Source organism: Oncorhynchus masou, unplaced genomic scaffold (genome assembly GCF_036934945.1).
Source record: "Oncorhynchus masou masou isolate Uvic2021 unplaced genomic scaffold, UVic_Omas_1.1 unplaced_scaffold_769, whole genome shotgun sequence".
NCBI lineage: Eukaryota > Metazoa > Chordata > Actinopteri > Salmoniformes > Salmonidae > Oncorhynchus > Oncorhynchus masou.
In genome coordinates this window covers 310,001-325,000 of record NW_027014157.1, presented here as the reverse complement: position 1 = coordinate 325,000, position 15,000 = coordinate 310,001, and the positions used below count along the sequence as shown (strand labels likewise).

Sequence of the window (15,000 nt, the reverse complement as noted above, 5' to 3'; positions counted from 1 at the left end):
ACAGCATTGGACACAGGGAGACGCCCATAAGTTAGTTGATGTTTGGGACTTCAGACTCTAGTCTGTTTGTGATTACACTTCCTTTAGTAAATTAGTTTGTGGGTTGAGCCAAGCGCCCTTTCAAAAAGTCGTTACAATAAAATTAGACGGAATTGAATAAAACTGAATCAAATGGACGAGAATAGGACTCGTTCCCATCCAATAGAGAATAGGACTCGTTCCCATCCAATAGAGAATAGGACTCGTTCCCATCCAATAGAGAATAGGACTCGTTCCCATCCAATAGAGAATAGGACTCGTTCCAATAGAAGAGAGAATAGGACTCGTTCCCATCCAATAGAGAATAGGACTCGTTCCCATCCAATAGAGAATAGGACTCATTCCCATCCAACAGAGAATAGGACTCGTTCCCATCCAATAGAGAATAGGACTCGTTCCCATCCAACAGAGGAATCCAATAGAGAATAGGACTCGTTCCCATCCAATAGAGAATAGGACTCGTTCCCATCCAATAGAGAATAGGACTCGTTCCCATCCAATAGAGAATAGGACTCGTTCCCATCCAATAGAGAATAGGACTCGTTCCCATCCAATAGAGAATAGGACTCGTTCCCATCCAATAGAGAATAGGACTCGTTCCCATCCAATAGAGAATAGGACTCGTTCCCATCCAATAGAGAATAGGACTCGTTCCCATCCAACAGAGAATAGGACTCGTTCCCATCCAATAGAGAATAGGACTCGTTCCCATCCAATAGAGAATAGGACTCGTTCCCATCCAATAGAGAATAGGACTCGTTCCCATCCAACAGAGAATAGGACTCGTTCCCATCCAATAGAGAATAGGACTCCCGCCATCCAACAGAGAATAGGACTCGTCCCATCCAACAGAGAATAGACTCGATCCAACAGAGAATAGGACTCGTCCCATCCAACAGAGAATAGGACTCGTTCCCATCCAATAGAGAATAGGACTCGTTCCCATCCAATAGAGAATAGGACTCGTTCCCATCCAATAGAGAATAGGACTCGTTCCCATCCAATAGAGAATAGGACTCGTTCCCATCCAACAGAGAATAGGACTCGTTCCCATCCAATAGAGAATAGGACTCGTTCCAATCCAATAGAGAATAGGACTCGTTCCCATCCAATAGAGAATAAGACTCATTTCCAACCAACAGAGAATAGGACTCGTTCCCATCCAACAGAGAATAGGACTCATTCCAACAGAGAACATGACTCATTCCAACAGAGAATAGGACTCATTCCAACAGAGAATAGGACTCATTCCAATAGAACAGAGAATATGACTCATTCCAACAGAGAATAGGACTCATTCCAATAGAACAGAGAATAGGACTCATTCCAACAGAGAATAGGACTCATTCCAATAGAACAGAGAATATGACTCATTCCAACAGAACAGAGAATAGGACTCATTCCAACAGAGAATAGGACTCATTCCAATAGAACAGAGAATAGGACTCATTCCAATAGAACAGAGAATAGGACTCATTCCAACAGAGAATAGGACTCATTCCAATAGAACAGAGAATAGGACTCATTCCAACAGAGAATAGGACTCATTCCAATAGAACAGAGAATAGGACTCATTCCAATAGAGAATAGGACTCATTCCAATAGCACAGAGAATAGGACTCATTCCAATAGAACAGAGAATAGGACTCATTCCAACAGAGAATAGGACTCATTCCAATAGAACAGAGAATATGACTCATTCCAACAGAACAGAGAATAGGACTCATTCCAACAGAGAATAGGACTCATTCCAATAGAACAGAGAATAGGACTCATTCCAATAGAACAGAGAATAGGACTCATTCCAACAGAGAATAGGACTCATTCCAATAGAACAGAGAATAGGACTCATTCCAACAGAGAATAGGACTCATTCCAATAGAACAGAGAATAGGACTCATTCCAATAGAGAATAGGACTCATTCCAATAGCACAGAGAATAGGACTCATTCCAATAGAACAGAGAATAGGACTCATTCCAATAGAACAGAGAATAGGACTCATTCCAACAGAGAATAGGACTCATTCCAATAGAACAGAGAATAGGACTCATTCCAACAGAGAATAGGACTCATTCCAATAGAACAGAGAATAGGACTCATTCCAATAGAAAAGAGAATAGGACTCATTCCAATAGAACAGAGAATAGGACTCATTCCAATAGAACAGAGAATAGGACTCATTCCAACAGAGAATAGGACTCATTCCAATAGAACAGAGAATAGGACTCATTCCAACAGAGAATAGGACTCATTCCAATAGAACAGAGAATATGACTCATTCCAATAGAACAGAGAATAACAGAATGGGACAGGGATCACTGAGGTGTGTTGTAGCCTGACGTGTCTCAACGGGGAAGGGTTTGATGATGGGACAGGGATCACTGAGGTGTGTTGTAGCCTGACGGGTCTCAACGGGGAAGGGTTTGATGATGGACAGGGATCACTGAGGTGTGTTGTAGCCTGACGTGTCTCAACGGGGAAGGGTTTGATGATGGGACAGGGATCACTGAGGTGTGTTGTAGCCTGACGTGTCTCAATGGGGAAGGGTTTGATGATGGAACAGGGATCACTGAGGTGTGTTGTAGCCTGACGGGTCTCAACGGGGAAGGGTTTGATGATGGGACAGGGATCACTGAGGTGTGTTGTAGCCTGACGCGTCTCAATGGGGAAGGGTTTGATGATGGAACAGGGATCACTGAGGTGTGTTGTAGCCTGACGGGTCTCAACGGGGAAGGGTTTGATGATGGACAGGGATCACTGAGGTGTGTTGTAGCCTGACGTGTCTCAACGGGGAAGGGTTTGATGATGGAACAGGGATCACTGAGGTGTGTTGTAGCCTGACGGGTCTCAATGGGGAAGGGTTTGATGATGGGACAGGGATCACTGAGGTGTGTTGTAGCCTGACGGGTCTCAACGGGGAAGGGTTTGATGATGGACAGGGATCACTGAGGTGTGTTGTAGCCTGACGTGTCTCAACGGGGAAGGGTTTGATGATGGACAGGGATCACTGAGGTGTGTTGTAGCCTGACGCGTCTCAATGGGGAAGGGTTTGATGATGGAACAGGGATCACTGAGGTGTGTTGTAGCCTGACGTGTCTCAATGGGGAAGGGTTTGATGATGGAACAGGGACAGGGATCACTGAGGTGTGTTGTAGCCTGACGTGTCTCAACGGGGAAGGGTTTGATGATGGAACAGGGATCACTGAGGTGTGTTGTAGCCTGACGGGTCTCAATGGGGAAGGGTTTGATGATGGAACAGGGACAGGGATCACTGAGGTGTGTTGTAGCCTGACGTGTCTCAACGGGGAAGGGTTTGATGATGGAACAGGGATCACTGAGGTGTGTTGTAGCCTGACGCGTCTCAACAGGGAAGGGTTTGATGATGGACAGGCATCACTGAGGTGTGTTGTAGCCTGACGTGTCTCAACGGGGAAGGGTTTGATGATGGACAGGGATCACTGAGGTGTGTTGTAGCCTGACGGGTCTCAATGGGGAAGGGTTTGATGATAGGACAGGGATCACTGAGGTGTGTTATAGCCTGACGTGTCTCAACGGGGAAGGGTTTGATGATGGAACAGGGATCACTGAGGTGTGTTGTAGCCTGACGTGTCTCAACGGGGAAGGGTTTGATGATGGGACAGGGATCACTGAGGTGTGTTGTAGCCTGACGTGTCTCAACGGGGAAGGGTTTGATGATGGAACAGGGATCACTGAGGTGTGTTGTAGCCTGACGGGTCTCAACGGGGAAGGGTTTGATGATGGAACAGGGATCACTGAGGTGTGTTGTAGCCTGACGTGTCTCAATGGGGAAGGGTTTGATGATGGACAGGGATCACTGAGGTGTGTTGTAGCCTGACGGGTCTCAATGGGGAAGGGTTTGATGATGGAACAGGAACAGGGATCACTGAGGTGTGTTGTAGCCTGACGTGTCTCAACGGGGAAGGGTTTGATGATGGAACAGGAACAGGGATCACTGAGGTGTGTTGTAGCCTGACGCATCTCAACAGGGAAGGGTTTGATGATGGACAGGGATCACTGAGGTGTGTTGTAGCCTGACGCCTCTCAATGGGGAAGGGTTTGATGATGAACAGGGATCACTGAGGTGTGTTGTAGCCTGACGGGTCTCAATGGGGAAGGGTTTGATGATGGACAGGGATCACTGAGGTGTGTTGTAGCCTGACGGGTCTCAACGGTGAAGGGTTTGATGATGGGACAGGGATCACTGAGGTGTGTTGTAGCCTGACGCGTCTCAACGGGGAAGGGTTTGATGATGGACAGGGATCACTGAGGTGTGTTGTAGCCTGACGGGTCTCAACGGGGAAGGGTTTGATGATGGGACAGGGATCACTGAGGTGTGTTGTAGCCTGACGCGTCTCAACGGGGAAGGGTTTCCGGTTCCGGTTGGAGCGAGCGGTCGCATCTACACTTCGGTCCGCAGGTAGTATAACTTTTCATTACATTTCATTACATTTCGTTATAGTACAACGGTTTGATTTGTCTTATCTACACTTCGGTCCGCAGGTAGTATAACTTTTCATTACATTTCATTACATTTCGTTATAGTACAACGGTTTGATTTGTCTTATCTTAGCAATTTCTTCTTAGCTAGCTACATAGCCGTCTTTGTATCAACGACAATTGCATATTATCGTATTTCGTCGTCCTAACGTATCTGCCCAGCAGCTAGCTAAGCAGCTAGCTAACATCCACTGTCCACTAGCACTGTAGAAACTATTACACTCAACTGAACGACTCGATTAGCGTAGTGTCAGCTAGCTACATAGTTGTCTTCGCTGTCTTCGTATCCAAGATAATTGTGCAGTTTAGAGTGTGTAGACTTAGAGTGATTATCTTAATTTACCGAGGTTAGCTAGCCAGCTATTTGTCGTCCTTAACGTAGGAAATGCTGCTAGCTAGCTAGCCAACAGCTAGCCAACCTCTACCGAATTGAACTCCAACTACCCGGTCAACATTCCGCGTCGCTCCACAGGTAGTATCACATTTTTCATTTCACTTCATTACAGTACAACGGTTTGATTTGTTTGATCGTAGCTAGCCAGCTACATAGCCGTCTTTGTATCTAAGACAATTGTGTAGTCTAGAGCGATTTTCTAGGTTAGCTGGCCAGCTATTGTCGGTCTTTCAACGTAGCTAGCCAGCTAGCCCCCGAATAGCAGCACTGTAGTAACTATTACAGTACAACGGTTTGTTTTGTTTGATCGTAGCTAGCTAGCTGCATAGCCGTCTTGGTATCTAAGACAATTGTGTAGCCTAGAGCGATTTTCTAGGTTAGCTGGCCAGCTATTGTCGTTCTCTTAACGTAGCTAGCCAGCTAGCCCCCGAATAGCAGCACTGTAGTAACTATTACAGTACAACGGTTTGTTTTGTTTGATCGTAGCTAGCTAGCTACATAGCCGTCTTTGTATCTAAGTCAATTGTTTAGCCTAGAGCGATTTTCTAGGTTAGCTACATCGCAGCCACTACCAGCTAGCCTACTCCAGCAGTACTGTATCATTTCAATCATTTTAGTCTATAAGATTCTTGCTACGTAAGCTTAACTTTCTGAACATTCGAGACGTGTAGTCCACTTGTCATTCCAATCTCCTTTGCATTAGCGTAGCCTCTTCAGTACCCTGTCAACTATGTGTCTATCTATCCCTGTTCTCTCCTCTCTGCACAGACCATACAAACGCTCCACACCGCGTGGCCGCGGCCACCCTAATCTGGTGGTCCCAGCGCGCACGACCCACGGGGAGTTCCTGGTCTCCGGTAGCCTCTGGAACTGCCGATCTGCGGCCAACAAGGCAGAGTTCATCTCAGCCTATGCCTCCCTCCAGTCCCTCGACTTCCTGGCACTGACGGAAACATGGATCACCACAGATAACACTGCTACTCCTACTGCTCTCTCTTCGTCCGCCCACGTGTTCTCGCACACCCCGAGAGCTTCTGGTCAGCGGGGTGGTGGCACCGGGATCCTCATCTCTCCCAAGTGGTCATTCTCTCTCTCTCCCCTTACCCATCTATCTATCGCCTCCTTTGAATTCCATGCCGTCACAGTTACCAGCCCTTTCAAGCTTAACATCCTTATCATTTATCGCCCTCCAGGTTCCCTCGGAGAGTTCATCAATGAGCTTGATGCCTTGATAAGCTCCTTTCCTGAGGACGGCTCACCTCTCACAGTCCTGGGCGACTTTAACCTCCCCACGTCTACCTTTGACTCATTCCTCTCTGCCTCCTTCTTTCCACTCCTCTCCTCTTTTGACCTCACCCTCTCACCTTCCCCCCTACTCACAAGGCAGGCAATACGCTCGACCTCATCTTTACTAGATGCTGTTCTTCCACTAACCTCATTGCAACTCCCCTCCAAGTCTCCGACCACTACCTTGTATCCTTTTCCCTCTCGCTCTCATCCAACACTTCCCACACTGCCCCTACTCGGATGGTATCGCGCCGTCCCAACCTTCGCTCTCTCTCCCCCGCTACTCTCTCCTCTTCCATCCTATCATCTCTTCCCTCTGCTCATACCTTCTCCAACCTTTCTCCTGAGTCTGCCTCCTCAACCCTCCTCTCTTCCCTTTCTGCATCCTTTGACTCTCTATGTCCCCTATCCTCCAGGCCGGCTCGGTCCTCCCCTCCCGCTCCGTGGCTCGATGACTCATTGCGAGCTCACAGAACAGAGCTCCGGGCAGCCGAGCGGAAATGGAGGAAAACTCGCCTCCCTGCGGACCTGGCATCCTTTCACTCCCTCCTCTCTACATTTTCCTCCTCTGTCTCTGCTGCTAAAGCCACTTTCTACCACTCTAAATTCCAAGCATCTGCCTCTAACCCTAGGAAGCTCTTTGCCACCTTCTCCTCCCTCCTGAATCCTCCTCCCCCCCCCCCCCTCCTCCCTCTCTGCAGATGACTTCGTCAACCATTTTGAAAAGAAGGTCGACGACATCCGATCCTCGTTTGCTAAGTCAAACGACACCGCTGGTTCTGCTCACACTGCCCTACCCTGTGCTCTGACCTCTTTCTCCCCTCTCTCTCAGATGAAATCTCGCTTCTTGTGACGGCCGGCCGCCCAACAACCTGCCCGCTTGACCCTATCCCCTCCTCTCTTCTCCAGACCATTTCCGGGGACCTTCTCCCTTACCTCACCTCGCTCATCAACTCATCCCTGACCGCTGGCTACGTCCCTTCCGTCTTCAAGAGAGCGAGAGTTGCACCCCTTCTGAAAAAACCTACACTCGATCCCTCCGATGTCAACAACTACAGACCAGTATCCCTTCTTTCTTTTCTCTCCAAAACTCTTGAACGTGCCGTCCTTGGCCAGCTCTCCCGCTATCTCTCTCAGAATGACCTTCTTGATCCAAATCAGTCAGGTTTCAAGACTAGTCATTCAACTGAGACTGCTCTTCTCTGTATCACGGAGGCGCTCCGCACTGCTAAAGCTAACTCTCTCTCCTCTGCTCTCATCCTTCTAGACCTATCGGCTGCCTTCGATACTGTGAACCATCAGATCCTCCTCTCCACCCTCTCCGAGTTGGGCATCTCCGGCGCGGCCCACGCTTGGATTGCGTCCTACCTGACAGGTCGCTCCTACCAGGTGGCGTGGCGAGAATCTGTCTCCTCGCCACGCGCTCTCACCACTGGTGTCCCCCAGGGCTCTGTTCTAGGCCCTCTCCTATTCTCGCTATACACCAAGTCACTTGGCTCTGTCATAACCTCACATGGTCTCTCCTATCATTGCTATGCAGACGACACACAATTAATCTTCTCCTTTCCCCCTTCTGATGACCAGGTGGCGAATCGCATCTCTGCATGTCTGGCAGACATATCAGTGTGGATGACGGATCACCACCTCAAGCTGAACCTCGGCAAGACGGAACTGCTCTTCCTCCCGGGGAAGGACTGCCCGTTCCATGATCTCGCCATCACGGTTGACAACTCCATTGTGTCCTCCTCCCAGAGCGCTAAGAACCTTGGCGTGATCCTGGACAACACCCTGTCGTTCTCAACCAACATCATGGCGGTGGCCCGTTCCTGTAGGTTCATGCTCTACAACATCCGCAGAGTACGACCCTGCCTCACACAGGAAGCGGCGCAGGTCCTAATCCAGGCACTTGTCATCTCCCGTCTGGATTACTGCAACTCGCTGTTGGCTGGGCTCCCTGCCTGTGCCATTAAACCCCTACAACTCATCCAGAACGCCGCAGCCCGTCTGGTGTTCAACCTTCCCAAGTTCTCTCACGTCACCCCGCTCCTCCGCTCTCTCCACTGGCTTCCAGTTGAAGCTCGCATCCGCTACAAGACCATGGTGCTTGCCTACGGAGCTGTGAGGGGAACGGCACCGCAGTACCTCCAGGCTCTGATCAGGCCCTACACCCAAGCAAGGGCACTGCGTTCATCCACCTCTGGCCTGCTCGCCTCCCTACCATTGAGGAAGTACAGTTCCCGCTCAGCCCAGTCAAAACTGTTCGCTGCTCTGGCCCCCCAATGGTGGAACAAACTCCCTCACGACGCCAGGACAGCGGAGTCAATCACCACCTTCCGGAGACACCTGAAACCCCACCTCTTCAAGGAATACCTAGGATAAGATAAGTAATCCTTCTCACCACCCCCCCCCTTAATGATTTAGATGCACTATTGTAAAGTGGCTGTTCCACTGGATGTCAGAAAGTGAATTCACCAATTTGTAAGTCGCTCTGGATAAGAGCGTCTGCTAAATGACTTAAATGTAATGTAATGTAAATGGTTTGATGATGGACAGGGATCACTGAGGTGTGTTGTAGCCTGACGTGTCTCAACGGGGAAGGGTTTGATGATGGAACAGGGATCACTGAGGTGTGTTGTAGCCTGACGTGTCTCAACGGGGAAGGGTTTGATGATGGACAGGGATCACTGAGGTGTGTTGTAGCCTGACGGGTCTCAACGGGGAAGGGTTTGATGATGGACAGGGATCACTGAGGTGTGTTGTAGCCTGACGGGTCTCAACGGGGAAGGGTTTGATGATGGGACAGGGATCACTGAGGTGTGTTGTAGCCTGACGGGTCTCAACGGGGAAGGGTTTGATGATGGGACAGGGATCACTGAGGTGTGTTGTAGCCTGACGCGTCTCAACGGGGAAGGGTTTGATGATGGACAGGGATCACTGAGGTGTGTTGTAGCCTGACGTGTCTCAACGGGGAAGGGTTTGATGATGGAACAGGGATCACTGAGGTGTGTTGTAGCCTGACGGGTCTCAACGGGGAAGGGTTTGATGATGGGACAGGGATCACTGAGGTGTGTTGTAGCCTGACGGGTCTCAACGGGGAAGGGTTTGATGATGGGACAGGGATCACTGAGGTGTGTTGTAGCCTGACGGGTCTCAATGGGGAAGGGTTTGATGATGGAACAGGAACAGGGATCACTGAGGTGTGTTGTAGCCTGACGTGTCTCAACGGGGAAGGGTTTGATGATGGAACAGGAATCACTGAGGTGTGTTATAGCCTGACGTGTCTCAACGGGGAAGGGTTTGATGATGGGACAGGGATCACTGAGGTGTGTTGTAGCCTGACGTGTCTCAACGGGGAAGGGTTTGATGATGGAACAGGGATCACTGAGGTGTGTTGTAGCCTGACGTGTCTCAATGGGGAAGGGTTTGATGATGGGACAGGGATCACTGAGGTGTGTTGTAGCCTGACGGGTCTCAATGGGGAAGGGTTTGATGATGGAACAGGGATCACTGAGGTGTGTTGTAGCCTGACGCGTCTCAATGGGGAAGGGTTTGATGATGGAACAGGGATCACTGAGGTGTGTTGTAGCCTGACACGTCTCAACGGGGAAGGGTTTGATGAGGGAACAGGGATCACTGAGGTGTGTTGTAGCCTGACGGGTCTCAACGGGGAAGGGTTTGATGATGGGACAGGGATCACTGAGGTGTGTTGTAGCCTGACGTGTCTCAACGGGGAAGGGTTTGATGATGGGACAGGGATCACTGAGGTGTGTTGTAGCCTGACGGGTCTCAACGGGGAAGGGTTTGATGATGGGACAGGGATCACTGAGGTGTGTTGTAGCCTGACGCCTCTCAACGGGGAAGGGTTTGATGATGGAACAGGGATCACTGAGGTGTGTTGTAGCCTGACGTGTCTCAACGGGGAAGGGTTTGATGATGGAAAAGGGATCACTGAGGTGTGTTGTAGCCTGACGTGTCTCAACGGGGAAGGGTTTGATGATGGGACAGGGACAGGGATCACTGAGGTGTGTTGTAGCCTGACGCCTCTCAACGGGGAAGGGTTTGATGATGGGACAGGGATCACTGAGGTGTGCTGTACTCACCGTGTGGCCAGTTTATGACAGACGACTCCGCTGTCTGTGATGACCTCACTGAGACGCAGCTCTATGTGGACCTTTCCCTGAGGAACGCAGTGTTACCATGGTTATCAAATCAAATCCTATTGGTCACATACACATGGTTATCAAATCCTATTGGTCACATACACTTGGTTAGCAGATGTTACTGTGAGTGTAAAGAAATGCTTGTTACACACACACCTGCAGAAATGCCTGTATGAACTGGGGGCGGGGGGGGTCAATGTGGAATAAACTGTATGGTGATGGGGGTCAATGTGGAATAAACTGTATGGTGATGGGGGTCAATGTGGAATAAACTGTATGGTGATGGGGGGTCAATGTGGAATAAACTGTATGGTGATGGAGGGTCAATGTGGAATAAACTGTATGGTGATGGAGGGTCAATGTGGAATAAACTATATGGTGATGGAGGGTCAATGTGGAATAAACTGTATGGGGGTCAATGTGGAATAAACTGTATGGTGATGGGGGGTCAATGTGGAATAAACTGTATGGGGGTCAATGTGGAATAAACTGTATGGGGGTCAATGTGGAATAAACTGTATGGTGATGGGGGGTCAATGTGGAATAAACTGTATGGGGGTCAATGTGGAATAAACAGTATGGTGATGGGGGTCAATGTGGAATAAACTATATGGTGATGGAGGGTCAATGTGGAATAAACAGTATGGTGATGGGGGGTCAATGTGGAATAAACTATATGGTGATGGAGGGTCAATGTGGAATAAACAGTATGGTGATGGGGGGTCAATGTGGAATAAACTATATGGTGATGGAGGGTCAATGTCGAATAAACTGTATGGTGATGGGGGGGTCAATGTGGAATAAACTATATGGTGATGGAGGGTCAATGTGGAATAAACTGTATGGTGATGGGGGTCAATGTGGAATAAACTGTATGGTGATTGGGGTCAATGTGGAATAAACTGTATGGTGATGGGGGTCAATGTGGAATAAACTGTATGGTGATGGGGGTCAATGTGGAATAAACTGTATGGTGATGGGTCAATGTGGAATAAACAGTATGGTGATGGGGGGTCAATGTGGAATAAACTATATGGTGATGGAGGGTCAATGTGGAATAAACTGTATGGTGATGGGGGTCAATGTGGAATAAACTATATGGTGATGGAGGGTCAATGTGGAATAAACAGTATGGTGTTGGTGAGTCAATGTGGAATAAACTGTATGGAGATGGGGGGGGTCAATGTGGAATAAACTATATGGTGATGGAGGGTCAATGTCAAATAAACTGTATGGTGATGGGGGGGTCAATGTGGAATAAACTGTATGGTGATGGGGGGTCAATGTGGAATAAACTATATGGTGATGGAGGGTCAATGTGGAATAAACTGTATGGTGATGGGGGTCAATGTGGAATAAACTGTATGGTGATGGGGGTCAATGTGGAATAAACTGTATGGTGATGGGGGTCAATGTGGAATAAACTGTATGGTGATGGGGAGGGTCAATGTGGAATAAACAGTATGGTGATGGGGGTCAATGTGGAATAAACAGTATGGTGATGGGGTCAATGTGGAATAGAATGTATGGTGATGGGTCAATGTGGAATAAAATGTATGGTGATGGGTCAATGTGGAATAAACTGCATGGTGATGGGGGTCAATGTGGAATAAACAGTATGGTGATGGGGGTCAATGTGGAATAAACTGTATGGTGATGGAGGGTCAATGTAGTATGAAGTCTATGGTGATGGGGGTCAATGTGGAATAAACTGTATGGTGATGGAGGGTCAATGTGGAATAAACTGTATGGTGATGGGGGTCAATGTGGAATAAACAGTATGGTGATGGGGGTCAATGTGGAATAAACTGTATGGTGATGGGGGTCAATGTGGAATAAACAGTATGGTGATGGGGTCAATGTGGAATAGAATGTATGGTGATGGGTCAATGTGGAATAAAATGTATGGTGATGGGTCAATGTGGAATAAACTGCATGGTGATGGGGGTCAATGTGGAATAAACAGTATGGTGATGGAGGGTCAATGTGGAATAAACTGTATGGTGATGGGTCAATGTGGAATAAACTGCATGGTGATGGGGGGTCAATGTGGAATAAACTGTATGGTGATGGGGGTCAATGTGGAATAAACTATATGGTGATGGAGGGTCAATGTGGAATAAACTGTATGGTGATGGGGGTCAAAATGGAATAAACTGTATGGTGATTGGGGTCAATGTGGAATAAACTGTATGGTGATGGGGGTCAATGTGGAATAAACTGTATGGTGATGGGGGTCAATGTGGAATAAACTGTATGGTGATGGGTCAATGTGGAATAAACAGTATGGTGATGGGGGGTCAATGTGGAATAAACTATATGGTGATGGAGGGTCAATGTGGAATAAACTGTATGGTGATGGGGGTCAATGTGGAATAAACTATATGGTGATGGAGGGTCAATGTGGAATAAACAGTATGGTGTTGGTGAGTCAATGTGGAATAAACTGTATGGAGATGGGGGGGGTCAATGTGGAATAAACTATATGGTGATGGAGGGTCAATGTCAAATAAACTGTATGGTGATGGGGGGGTCAATGTGGAATAAACTATATGGTGATGGAGGGTCAATGTGGAATAAACTGTATGGTGATGGGGGTCAATGTGGAATAAACTGTATGGTGATGGGGGTCAATGTGGAATAAACTGTATGGTGATGGGGGTCAATGTGGAATAAACTGTATGGTGATGGGGAGGGTCAATGTGGAATAAACAGTATGGTGATGGGGAGTCAATGTGGAATAAACTGTATGGAGATGGGGGTCAATGTAGTATGAACTCTATGGTGATGGAGGGTCAATGTGGAATAAACAGTATGGTGGTGGAGGGTCAATGTAGTATGAACTGTATGGTGATGGGGTTCAATGTAGTATGAACTACATGGGGGGGTCAATGTGGAATAAAATGTATGGTGATGGGGGTCAATGTGGAATAAACTGTATGGTGATGGAGGGTCAATGTAGTATGAAGTCTATGGTGATGGGGGTCAATGTGGAATAAACTGTATGGTGATGGAGGGTCAATGTGGAATAAACTGTATGGTGATGGGGGTCAATGTGGAATAAACAGTATGGTGATGGGGGTCAATGTGGAATAAACAGTATGGTGATGGGGGTCAATGTGGAATAAACAGTATGGTGATGGGGGTCAATGTGGAATAAACTGTATGGTGATGGGGGTCAATGTGGAATAAACAGTATGGTGATGGGGTCAATGTGGAATAGAATGTATGGTGATGGGTCAATGTGGAATAAAATGTATGGTGATGGGTCAATGTGGAATAAACTGCATGGTGATGGGGGTCAATGTGGAATAAACAGTATGGTGATGGAGGGTCAATGTGGAATAAACTGTATGGTGATGGGTCAATGTGGAATAAACTGCATGGTGATGGGGGGTCAATGTGGAATAAACTGTATGGTGATGGGGGTCAATGTGGAATAAACTGTATGGTGATGGGGAGGGTCAATGTGGAATAAACTGTATGGTGATGGGGGGGTCAATGTGGAATAAAATGTATGGGGATGGGGGTCAATGTAGTATGAACTCTATGGTGATGGTGGTCAATGTGGAATAAACTGTATGGTGATGGAGGGTCAATGTGGAATAAACTGTATGGTGATGGGGGGTCAATGTGGAATAAACTGTATGGTGATGGGGGGTCAATGTGGAATAAACAGTATGGTGATGGGGGTCAATGTGGAATAAACAGTATGGTGATGGGGGTCAATGTGGAATAAACAGTATGGTGATGGGGGTCAATGTGGAATAAACTGTATGGTGATGGGGGTCAATGTGGAATAAACAGTATGGTGATGGGGTCAATGTGGAATAGAATGTATGGTGATGGGTCAATGTGGAATAAAATGTATGGTGATGGGTCAATGTGGAATAAACTGCATGGTGATGGGGGTCAATGTGGAATAAACAGTATGGTGATGGAGGGTCAATGTGGAATAAACTGTATGGTGATGGGTCAATGTGGAATAAACTGCATGGTGATGGGGGGTCAATGTGGAATAAACTGTATGGTGATGGGGGTCAATGTGGAATAAACTGTATGGTGATGGGGAGGGTCAATGTGGAATAAACTGTATGGTGATGGGGGGGTCAATGTGGAATAAAATGTATGGGGATGGGGGTCAATGTAGTATGAACTCTATGGTGATGGTGGTCAATGTGGAATAAACTGTATGGTGATGGAGGGTCAATGTGGAATAAACTGTATGGTGATGGGGGGTCAATGTGGAATAAACTGTATGGTGATGGGGGTCAATGTGGAATAAACTGTATGGTGATGGGGGGGTCAATGTGGAATAAACTATATGGTGATGGGTCAATGTGGAATAAACTATATGGTGATGGGGGGTCAATGTAGTATGAACTGTATGGTGATTGGGAGTCAATGTGGAATAAACTGTATGGGGGGGGCAATGTGGTACTGTATGGGGGGAAATGTGGTATGAACTGTATGGGGGGATCAATGTGGTATGAACTGTATGGGGGGTCAATGTGGTACTGTATGGGGGGTCAATGTGGTATGAACTGTATGTGGGGGGCAATGTGGTACTGTATGGGGGGAAATGTGGTATGAACTGTAT

The 15,000-nt window shown here is 47.7% G+C and overlaps 1 protein-coding gene across 1 annotated transcript in view; it reads right to left on the bottom strand.

Moving 5' to 3' along the window:
* Nucleotides 1-15,000, bottom strand: part of LOC135537416 (tripeptidyl-peptidase 2-like) — a 119,627-nt gene that overhangs the window by 41,734 nt on the left and 62,893 nt on the right. The window contains exon 5 of the mRNA XM_064963584.1: nt 10,341-10,417. Within this exon, the coding sequence (XP_064819656.1) occupies nt 10,341-10,417 (77 nt within the window). The remainder of the gene's footprint in view (nt 1-10,340; nt 10,418-15,000) is intronic.